The 12,262-nt window shown below is 37.1% G+C and overlaps 1 protein-coding gene and 1 long non-coding RNA gene across 3 annotated transcripts in view; one reads left to right on the top strand and one right to left on the bottom strand.

Moving 5' to 3' along the window:
• Positions 1 to 6: 6 nt before the first annotated feature.
• Positions 7 to 6,642, top strand: LOC112509065. Its single transcript, XR_003068814.1, has 3 exons — positions 7 to 88; positions 5,003 to 5,100; positions 5,903 to 6,642. It is a non-coding gene; the product is annotated as an uncharacterized LOC112509065 (long non-coding RNA).
• LOC112509050 (truncated transcription factor CAULIFLOWER A-like) overlaps positions 1,387 to 12,262 on the bottom strand; it is a 17,163-nt gene continuing 6,287 nt past the window's right edge. Inside the window, exons 2-7 of one of the 2 annotated variants that reach the window (XM_025113928.1) lie at positions 6,681 to 6,753; positions 6,061 to 6,119; positions 5,876 to 5,975; positions 5,247 to 5,288; positions 2,042 to 2,083; positions 1,387 to 1,950 (exon numbers count right to left, since the gene is read on the bottom strand). In XM_025113928.1, the coding sequence (XP_024969696.1) occupies positions 1,858 to 1,950; positions 2,042 to 2,083; positions 5,247 to 5,288; positions 5,876 to 5,975; positions 6,061 to 6,119; positions 6,681 to 6,753 (409 nt within the window). In that variant the 3' untranslated portion in view covers positions 1,387 to 1,857. The remainder of the gene's footprint in view (positions 1,951 to 2,041; positions 2,084 to 5,246; positions 5,289 to 5,875; positions 5,976 to 6,060; positions 6,120 to 6,680; positions 6,754 to 12,262) is intronic. The other variant, XM_025113933.1, reaches the window with a different exon arrangement.

Genomic DNA, 12,262 nt, shown 5'->3' with positions numbered 1-12,262 from the left:
GTCAGTACGTCGGGTTGCAAACGAAGCCATATACGAGCAGGCTAATTCTAATCAATCCTAATCCCCATTCCATTGCCATTGGTCCTAGGTTTGATTACAACTAGGGATTTTTGTCTGCTCTTTTATATATTAAAGGTTTAATATTTGCTGATATGATATGATATGATTGATTTAAAGTTTAACAACGAATGGGCGATTTACTAAACACTTATTATGTAATTCGTTTACCTGACAAAGATTGAAAATCCTAACGAGGACCGGGAGTCGGTGACGACTCAGCACTTACTTGAAAAAAGTATTGCATGCGTTGCTCTCTGTAAGTTAAATGAAAGTATCAACTCTTACCGGATAAACGACTCCTAAGTTCTTGAAACACTTAAAATTTGTGATCATGGTTATTGGAGATTGCTCACATAGTTGTTTGCTTTCTAGGCAAAAATCAACTTTTAGCATAAACACCCCAGGCCTCATTGCAAGGCATGCATACTAGCAGCTGTTACTTTTTAGACATCTCTCATGGAAGGTTCTTAGTAACTTATAAAAACTGCAATTCAAGAAACTTCTACAAGTTAAGAACCTTTTTGTATGATATGACATTTTATTAGTTCTTTTATATAATTTTTTATTTTTATATCTATAATATTGGTGTTGAAATCATAACCTACGGTTCTTATTAGTTGCCATCATTTCTTATTAGTTGCATCATTGTGGGGTTTCATGATAGTTCTTACTAAAAAGTAAAAAGCAGCAAAGCAGAAAGGAACCAAAAACAGCACCCGGCAAGTCCTGACTCCTGATCCATTAATCCTCCTTTTTGTGTATATCCATCTTCTTGTCTATTAAACAACCATTACTATTCAGTTTGATTCACAGATTCAGGTCCAAGAACAGACCTGCATGTTATAAAGGGTTTTTCTAACCCCACCCCCTCCTATGGGTGCATGTGAGGGGGGCGAGATTGTGTAGGGGGTGAGTATGTGAGGGAAAGTTGTGAGGGTGAGAGTGAGGGTTGGTGTGAGGAGGAGGGGGTGAAAAGTGATGTAGGGGGTGGGGATATCAACCCCCGTTATAAATTCTGAGAAAAAACCAATTTCATTTGCGAGTAGACCGGAGATGTCCTTCACAAATACACACAAGTAGTCATCTCCTTCTACTACTAACACAAAGTACAAAATATTCAAGCACTTAATCCAACGATATATATAGGGTCAGGTTCGGGAGAAAACCGTAAAAAAAAATATATTGAAAAACTGAAGAACAATTTGGTAACTGTTCATCTGGACGGTATGCACATATGCATGTTAATAAAAACCAGGAAACAGCTTCAATTACTTGTATGCACGTGTCCACATCATCGAGATTGGTTACCAGGGTGTTTCTCGATTTTTCATTTTTGAGGGGGTTTTCCCTTGAAAACCTCTCTCTCTCCCTATATATATATATATATGACTACATGACAGCATCTAGCAACAAGTAGAGATCAATTGCTGTCAAAAGATAAAAAAGTACAATAGTTAGGATAATGTCTCTATTTTATGCACATTTTGTTGATATGGTTGACACAAACACATACTCACATACATGGAAAATTAATTGTGCTCCATACAGTTATTTTACATGGCTGGTTATTCATCGATTTTAGGGAAATCGGTGGGGGTCAAACAACACAGTTTCACTGCTAGAAATGTATAAACAGCAATAGATTAACTTATTAGACACAGCAAGATAGGAGGGTGAATATGTCTACTATGACTAATGTCACTTTGACATTGCTTGCAAAACGAAGCTGCTATATATTTGGTGGAACACTTGCCATCACAGGAAAACGATAGGGGGATTGCTTTCCAAAGACATCCATCACCAGATAATCTGAGCGTCCATCACCGGACGTTGTGGCTGTGAGGGATCACCAGAGTCGTCGTCGATCCCATCCGACCTTGCTGCCATAATCTGTAGGCACCCAAAACAGAAATGCATAGGAAACTGTTGTCTATAAAGTTCATTACAAAAGTCGACATGTAATCCTTGCATTCGGTTTTACCTCCTCCATCATAAAATTTCTTTCTTTCTTCAGTTGCATTTCCTGTTCAAGCATACACGCACCATTAGTCACAGTTTAGATAACAGCTCAAAGAATTGGAAGAAACTAGCACTTATTAGTGGGTTTTCAGCATTCAGTAAGAGCCTACTTGTTAGCAGCTTAATGACCTTAATGGGACTATCAGCTTATTCAGTCAGCTATACATGGTTGTTTGGTAGTGACTTAATGATATAGACAGTGGCTTATTTAGTAAGCTTATAGAGGGAGCTTTATGCAAAAAGTCAGGTTTGTCCCTCCCAATAAAAAAAACACTCCCAAACAAAAAAAAAATTCCAATCTATAAAGACAAATTAATCGACATATACAATTGTCCACATAGAACTTAATGGAAAACCAACCAAACAGCCCCTAAGAAGGCTTAAAAAATTTGAGAGTTCACTCCTAAACACGTCTGGAAGTACTTTTTAAACCAAAGCTTTCTAGATGAATGGCAGGTAGTAATACTGAACATTTCATGTGGATGAGTACTAAGATGGCATTATGAGTCGTGAATAATGAAAACCCTGCAAGCAGTAAATGACAACAGCGCTGAAGATTTTAGCAGATCATTGCATTCAAGGGCTAGTGGAACCTATTTTACAGGTGCTAGTGTGTGATCTCTCGTTCAACATCTGATGACCAAACAGGAATCTGCCTCAAAAAGATGATGGAACAAAAGTATGAATGTGATGTTTTTTTAAAGATACTAGCTTAAAGCCATATTTCAGTAATATAGGCTACTACAGCTACGTTCCATGGTTATGTTTGAAAAAGTACCTGATAAGCACTGTAAGCTACTTGCTGACTTGTAAGCTTGTTAGATGGATAACCTAGCTATTGAACTAGTCATTTTTGGTAAAATAAAGATGATAAGCTAAGATGAAAGTTGTAAAATGTCTTGCAAAATATAAGGGGCATAATTGGAAAAAAAACCCTGGAGTTTCTTGAAATAGCTTTTCAAAAAGCTACCTTAATGGCTAATCAAACGAGGCTTTTTCAATAGGTTCAAAAAATAAGTTAGCTTATCGTTGTTGTTGACTCGTTGCCGAACATGCAAAAGTCCTCACCTGTTCCTAGAGGGTAAAATGACCCTAGTAGCAATGTACATGCAGACTACCCCTGGGGAGGCAATCAAATCGATATATCCTGTAATGAAGGCAGATGGCTAGTGCAATGCAGGGTGTGGGAAGTTGAAACCATGAAGAATGCACCCCTTATAGGAGAGCATAAAATATTGATACGATTAGTGTTAGAACATAAGGTAGATTTATGGTTACAGTTTTACGCAGAATAGGAAGTGATGCTCGTCAATCCATGCCAAAAAGAATATGTGACCAAGCCTTATCAAAAGCACTAAGCAATAAATGTCAACGGGAAATCCCCTTGGCACTGAGAATATGTGGAACTCCATCAGATTACCCTCCAAAAGAGCTCTTGAAGAGAGAAGGAAGGTTTTCTACATATATGGAGGAGAAATAGTCCAAAACTAGCTGATGTTGGATTTCAACACGCCAACCGAGGCTAGACAGGCAAACATTATCCCACGGTGTCGACTTCCAAACATAGTAGCTTGGTTTTGAAAAGCGTGATGCGGTCCGAGGCGGTAAGGGTCCCGGAAGCCGATGCATGATGCGTGATGCTGATGCGCTCGCATCACGCACGCGATGCGCCCGGTATTCAAAAAATATTTATAAATTAATTCTACATATCAATTTCTACCTTAAAAATACTTACCTATCAAAATAATTCATTTATAACATAAAGAAGTTCAAAAAGTGGCATGAGAATCTTAAAAAAGTTTGTGAATCGGAATAACAGAACGCACAAACTACTACCATGAAGAACACAAGTAAATGTCTAATAGTCCCCAATCCCTAAACTAAATGACCAAGTGACCAACTAATACTCCCCAAGATCAGCATCATCAAACCCCAACATGAGTTCATCTCCCTCATTTGGATGTACGACAACAACTCATGTTCTATTTCTTTTTTAATCTTATTGATATGCGAGTGCGACTTCTGCTTCTTCTATTAGTGGCTGTCGGCTGCTTCTATAAGGTCACCATTCAGTCTCACGTTCTATTTTAATCAACTAAAAAGCCCAACTAAAAACTGAAAAAGGGAGCCCAAACATGAAACATACACGATGCGTTGATGCATAGGTGATGCACGCATTGTGTGATGCGTAGGTGATGCGAGCGCATCATGGAATGGCAACGCATCAGCCCATCTGATGCGTTTCCTCTAGCGCATCAGAGCGCATTATGCATCAGAGCACATTATGCGCACATTTTTAAACCAAGCATAGTAGACTTCGGTTATGATACCATGTGAGAATATGTGGAACTCTTCAAAATAACACTCGAGAAGAGGAGGGAAATTTCAACATATATTGAGGAGAAATTGTCCAAAACTAGCAGTGAACTCAACAACTTAGACTATCCACCCAAAGCTTTCAAACCTCTTTCTATGAGTCTTGCAAAGTGAGGCAGCACTCCACCTAAGGAAAGTCTTTTTAAGTGAAGTGACACTCCACCTAAGAAAACCTTTCCACTCTTCTTTCTAGAATGGAAAGATTGTTTCCAATGCCAACTAAAGCATTTTGGACACTCAAATTAATAAGAATCATATTTTATTAATTTAGTTTATATATTGTTTTATAAATTATTTTATTCTTCAATATCTTTTAATTAATGTATTTAATTTGTATTTTATTTTATAAACTCTTTTGACCTTTTTATTTTTAATTAATTGTTTTCTACATTATTAAACAGTGTGTTTTTTATATTTGAATACATTTTATTTATTAATAATTAAAAAAAATGTATGCATACAAAATAGTTCATTAAAATGTAACGTTTAAATTATGGTCAAATAAAAACATGTATTATAAGTTGTAAAGTAGTTGTTGGTGTGACAGAGGAGACAGCTTTTGAAAGATGACTGGTATTTTATTGGTGCGACGGATAATTACAGAAGCTGACATGGCGCTTTTTAAAGATGGCTGGTATTGCATAGGTATGGATAGTCTTATAACTATTATAAATATTTGCAATATGCCATAACCGTGTTTCTGCTAAACTAATTACAATGTACATGACCCATCAAAAAGGGTGCTTAATGGCCTTAAAAATGTACATGGCCTACAGAAATGGTGAACTCACCTCCTCTTGCAGAGCCTTCACAACTTCCATCATTTGTTGCGTCTGCAGAAAACCATATACCAGTCATCAAACACACATACAACATTTTCTAAGTATAAAAATTACAACATTGCAGCCTTGGCTGTTATCATCAACCTCGGAGATTCTAAGTTATATATGTCACCTTCTGAGACACAAACATACACACATAGATTTCCTTACTCTAAAAATTTACATCATCTCAAATTCAGCTGTTTTCATCATCTGATATCCAATATTATACGTCTGATCTTTGAGATGCAACATACAGACACGTGTAACATTTCCTAACTATAAAGATTACAAGATTGCAGTCTAGGCTTTTTCCATCGATGTCTGAGATGCAACATATACACATACATAATAACATTTACTAGATTGCAATCTTGGCTATTTCCATCATACTCTTAAATGTCAACCTCTTGAATGCAACTTATTTGTTAACGTCTGAGATGGGACTTTATATGATGCAATAGCTGGTGTATCTTAACCTCAAAGATATATCACTGTTTAAAATCTCTTCTTTATCTCTTCAAGGATCTCCTCTATGTTCTCGTCATCAATGTCATCATCTTACTATAAGAATTAAGTTTTTCAACTAGTGAGCTAACCTTCCTGATTCTGACTTGTTGGAGAAGGCTATCCAATTGCTGCTCCAGCTGATTGAGACCGGTTGTATCTAGCAGTTGAATATTGTTCTCTTCGAGGTGCCTGCACAGCAATCAAAACCATTAAATGATACTACTTCCGTCTAAAGAGTGGCATGTGGGATCTGTGGTGTGCATACTGTAATTACCATTTGAGTATCTGTGTCAGCTCATCAGCGCTACAGACATTTTCAGAATCAAGCTTCTGCTGCATGTTCCCACAGACATGTTCTATGCTTGTCATCGTCATATATAATTGGGTAAAGTATAAATATTTAACCAGAAAATATATATATAGACACGATGAAAATATATGAAAGTGTGTTCTACATTAAACAAGTTAACGACATTATGCATAACCGCTGTCCTGCTGAATGTGGTGACTTGTTACCTCTAGATGCACACATAAGCACCTTTAGTATATGTTCGAAGTTTCGAGGACAGCATTATGCTTACTAGTTTTGCTTCGCATAGAAAGATCTCAGTTAGTTGCCCTGTTTGAAAAATCCACAATTTCCTTATTACCGGTAATGCTCATGACTTTGTCAAGTCTGAAGAATAATTGTGGCAAACAATGTTTGCCTCATTAATTGCAATGTTCTGAGCATTACTCTGCAAGCTAGGGTTGAGGATCCAGGATTTGTCGTAAAATTAATTTGACATAGATGTTGGTTGCTATAGCTTCAAATTCATAGTGTGCATTCACTTGATAGATTGATCCAGGGACATGTATGCAGTGCAGATATTGATAACTGCTGGACTCGTATACCTTGTGCACGCTTATGCGGGTAAGTTCCTCTGTCTTCTTATAGCTTTGGTAGCGGGTGAGAAGCTTAATCATGCTGTTTCAAAATTTAACAAAATCAAGTGTCAGTAGCTCGACCTTAACCTGACTGATAGGTAGAATACACGTTATTATCGAGTTCCCATGTAAAAGGTATCATGGCATCAACAGGAAGAAGGAACACAGCAAGTACAAGTGCATGCTACATGTCTGGAAAACAAATGTCAGAGTTTAGAAGGATGTGCAAGGATGACTTATGCTGATGGAGCCATTTTATCTATGTGCTGAGGCCAACAGGAAATTGTGGTCCTTATAACCCAAGATCTATTTGTTACCAAAACATGAAATTGCCTGGGCTTCTTGACCATAATCATTTTCTTCCATACCGTCATAGTGGGTTATTCATAAACTTCAGGGTCCACGAAAGATGGTCTTAGTTGTTTCTCCTCACCCAGATGCAATATCCATCCTCTGTCCCCCAACGTATAACCAAACCACTCATCTCCCTTGTTGGTTCCCTTCATAGTATGACATCCAACTGCTGTCTGGTGATGGATGTGCTTCCAGATGAAAAAGGTGATCTGGAAACAAGTCCATCTGCAAGACTATAATCGTGCTCATCTTCTTGTTGCGTAAAGGCCCAGTGAGTCTTTTCTCCACAGGAGTGGTACTATAGTGTCTCTTTGGCAGTAATCGCTTGATGGTTTTTACTGCAGCTTACTATGGTTATTACTTATTACAAGGATACGAAGAGTGTAAAAAGAAATCATTGTTGCCAGAATCACCCCTCACACCTACAAACTCAGACCTTATTGCCTTCGCAAATCAATTGTTCAAAGAAAGAAATCAACAATGAAATATAAAACAATAGTATTGCATGTTCTATGAACTAGATAATAAGTATGAATGAATGTTGTTTCGTCCTACATGCCACCCATGTTTTCATTGCATTGAATGAATGACGTTATATTCTATATATCAAGCTTTTTGAACAATAATCTTTCATGACTATAGTTTCTAAGAATATCTACTCTTCCTTCAAGAGACATGCATCTACCATTGAAGATGCCCCAAACAAGTATGGGACGGGACTTAATAGTGGCATACCCTGCCAGCAGAAATGGTTTATCATTTGTACTCTTCCTTAAGATATACATATGTATTGTTAGCAGCACACAAACCCTGTGTTGTTGTAGCTAAACCAAACAAAACAAGCCCGGTACATCCCACCTGAAGGTGGGGTTTGGGAAGGTGAGATGTACGTAGACCTTACTTCCACCCAAAAAAGTTAGGTGGCGGTTCCATTAAGACCTCCACCTTGTGCATAATGGGCAAAAAAAGATAAAGATGGGTCAAAACAAACATAAGAACATTCGAAAAAGACTTGAAAACAAGGAAGTGTTAAATTTGAAGAAGGGGTTAGAAGTAAGGAACCAAAATCCTAACTTAGGTCGGAAGGACTACATATACTTTACCTGTCTAGACCCCTTCCTCCCGTCTATTGATCTATACAGATCTTGCCTCTAGTTTGCTACCGATCATCTTATATTCATAAGGATAAAGCTTTTCCTATGAAGGAGACTTATGCATAGAACTCCTATCCTATGGGATATGAACATCATGGACCTATCTTTAACTATACGTGCCAATATCCTTATAATGTGCTAATGTAAAAAGTAGTCTCTTAAGAGCGCAAAAGAATAGGTCGTGGACTAATCACACTGCCACAAATGTTGTTATGTCATTGGTGTCAAAATGACACACATATGATTCCCTAATAGGTGTATGTGTGCATATACTAAGCTTTGGGAATTATACATCATGTTGGATATAGATTCGAGGGATGTGTCACGACACATGCCATCACACCAAGATTGTTACCAAAATCTATTCAACTGAACATCCTAAGAAACGTGGAGATCAAAGGGACATTTATCAAGACATATATGACATGCATATGGTTACCCCACAGGTGGTTATAACGTCTATACTACTAAAATCTCTCATAGCACATGCCACCACACTAAGAGAACCAAACCAAACGCACCCAATATATGCCACTCGAAAGCAAGGTTGGAGGGGGGATGTATATACATGTGTCGTCTACCCCAAATGATAGAGTTATTGTTTCCATAAAGACTTCAGCGTATGCAAAAGGGTGAGCAAAAAGGACATAAGAGAAAAAAAAAGAGGGACCTTGAAGTAAATAGTTAGCAACAAACAAAATAGGCAAAATAGAACATATAAAAACTAAGGAAACACATGCATTCCTTCGTCTATCGCATACCTTTAGCCCTATATGCTAGCTCCCTACCCTCCTACTCCGTCTTGTCATCAATCTAACTACTACTCTAGTCTTGGGTCTCCAAAAACTCTCATCACAATAAGACATATTACCAAAAACAGGACAAAGGGTCATCCGTCAATGTAACATATGAACCCATGAAACCCCAAGAAACGTAGAGATCAAAGGGATATTTGTTAAGACAAGCATGCTAGCCTTTGATCACGAAACCTTATGGCAAGAAGACAACAAAAGTCAAAGACCTTCCAGCCTAGTGGTAAAGGCTTAGGCATGGCATAGTCATGAACCCGAGTTCGAGCCCTGGGAGGGGAGTGTTGGCGACATTTAGTGGGGCCATGTTTAGCCTCCAAATTTGCCGGGGATTAGTCGGGCTTTGGCCCGGACACCCTTTAAAAAAAAAAAAAAAAAGACAACAAAAGTACATCCGTCAAGAGCAGAAAAGAACATTTGTCAAAAGTGCAAAAGAATATGTTTTGACTTGATCACACCGCCACAAATAATGTCATGCCATCAGTGAATGACATTAATATGTTACCCTGATACAGCTATATATGCATGTATACTAAAGTGTGTCAATGCATGCCATCAAACTTAGGTGTATTACCAAAAACGAATCAAAAGGACATCCAACAATGTAAAATACAAATCCTCAATTACGAAACACGAAAACATAAAGATCAAAGGGACATTTGTCAAGACAATCATGCTACCCTTTGATTATGATAAAGAACATATAAAAAGTACATTCATCAAAATAAACATGCTATCCTTAGGTTAAAAAATCCTAGGAAACTACACATCTATTTCTCATGACAAACTTGCAAACCTTCAATTATGAAACCCTAAGAAAAATATACTTATGTACATAAACTGACTAAACAAATTATAAATTGAAGAATCAAACGGTACGCTTCAGTTCTTCTACTAAGGGAATTACAAGCAAAGATTTGTAGAAAGATGGAATTCTATAGGATTACATACCAAAGGATTATGATGAATCAAACCCTAAAATAGACTTAATTTCAAATATTATTTTTGTCGTTGTTTGAGACCATCCTTGTAAAACACAAGTTATGCCCAAAATCAATGCAAAGCTTTTATTATCCATGGTGTAGAACATATGCTAATGTGTAGATTTTTATTTTTTTTACCAGGTAGCATGTAAAAGCTTCAGAATATAAAACGTTTACCAAGAGTTATAAGCAAGCATAAAGCATGATATTTCATCAACAACTGAAAATAGATAACTTTTAAACACTAGGTAGAACTTTGTTATCAATAACTTTACGGTGCAGATTAGACATTTGAATATTTTATACTTCTAAGGAGTGATAGGAAAAGTAGATAACTCCTTTATGGTTCCAAATAATAAAAAAAAAAAACTCAAAATCAATAGGATTTAAGCTTCTTGTATATGAATTTTCAAAGTTTAGATTCTTGCTTTCATCTAGAATATAATAAGGTCGGGCTAACATTATTTGACCTCTTTAAGACCAAAATTAGGTAATAATTGTCTCACATTCATATATAGTAGACATGCAAGCGATTTTTTAGTAGTTAATTGGGTGATAAATGATTACCCTAAAAGGGCAGTTTCAAGTATCTAGGTTCAATGATTCAAAGAGAGAGAGAGGGAGAGGGAGAGGGAGAAAAACATTGCATAGTAGCAGGGTGGCTCAAGTATAGAGTTCCAATAGGGATGTTGTGTAATAAGGTTCAAGTGAAACTGAAGAGAAAATTCTATAAAGTAGTCATTTGACCAACTATGTTGTATATGTTGGAGTATTAGGACACGAGAAAGGCAGTGGACACTCGAGGGGAAGTTGCAGAAATGAAGATGCTTAGGTGGACATATGGTCAAAACAGGTTAGACAAGACTCTGAATGAGGTTTTTAGGGGGGAGTTGAGAGTTTCCCCAATAACACGTAAACTGAGAATTGGTTTGAACACGTTGACTGATGATGACACGTTCATAGGAGATTGATGATGGCACTGGCTAGGGAGAGTACAGAAAGTGACAATTAAGGCGGTGAGGAGGGGTCGGCCAAGGAGAATGTGGGATAAGCACTTAAGGTTGTACATGCCGACCTTAGACATTTTTGAGGATATTTTTGAGGAGATGGCTTAGAGTACTTGGAGATAGAGACCCGAGTAGTAGACTAGGTATAAGAACTGTAGGTAGCATAGTTAGACAAAAGGAGTGGACGAGTTGGAAGGGGAGAGGCTAACAGTCTAATGTGTTTGTGGTCGTACCTTTTCATAAGTTTTCAATGTATTATTTCACTCATATTGCATCTTCGTACGGTAGTATTTGTGCCCTCTATTTGTTTGCTCACGCTCTTGCACAAGCAGAAGGTTATCATGAACATGGCCTCTATACTCTTCAAGGGTAGAGGTCATGTATGCATACGTGTCACCTCCTCGTACCCAACTCTTGAGTGGAAGTTACTTGGATCGATCAGTTTGCTTTATCCATAAGTTTTTAGAAAATTATCATATATCTTACTTCCACAACCTATTCCCATTCCCCGTGACAAATTCTCATTCATATTTTTCCTGTGTCATAACACTACACTAACAAGAATTTAAAAATTCATCATTCAAAAATCCATATCACTATATTTTAATGAAAGATCAACTTATTATGATTTTGGCAATTTTATGAAAACATGACATTAGGTTACTTTAATTTTTGGTTAGTGTTATCTTTCCGAAGTGTATTATAATTTTCTTCACATTTTTCCCATGTCATAACACTACGCTAATAATTTCCTTCACATTTTTCCTGTGTCATAACACTACACTAATGAGTATGATTCTGAGACTCGGGTACCATCGTTCGAAGATGCTCATGGGGTTGGTGTTTTTTGTGCCTCACATACCTAGCCCATCTATTACACTAAGAAATGTGAACATTTATTTAGAACTAATGCCAAAGAACTTTGTACCTAACCATGATGTTGATGATCATGGTTCCATTAATTACCAACCTACCCTTTTAATATACATATTAGGTACAAACATAGAATCCCTACATTCGAATATACACCCTAAGATTAACATCAAAACATGACTATTAGCATGACAACAAAAGCGCAAGAGCTACAAATCTGGAGAACCAATTCGATCTATGTCCGATGAGAAAAAAATCCAGTTGTCATTGCCTAAAAAAGCCTTCTTTCATGAGGATCTAGAAGAAAAAGCCTTCTTTCATGAGGATCTAGAAGACATTGTATGCATGCATCAACCTCTAGAGTTTGTC

This window comes from Cynara cardunculus, assembly GCF_001531365.2.
Source record: "Cynara cardunculus var. scolymus isolate 2C chromosome LG 1, CcrdV1, whole genome shotgun sequence".
Taxonomy (NCBI): Eukaryota; Viridiplantae; Streptophyta; class Magnoliopsida; order Asterales; family Asteraceae; genus Cynara; species Cynara cardunculus.
Note: the sequence above shows the minus strand (reverse complement) of the source record. Positions and strands in the feature narration are given on the sequence as shown.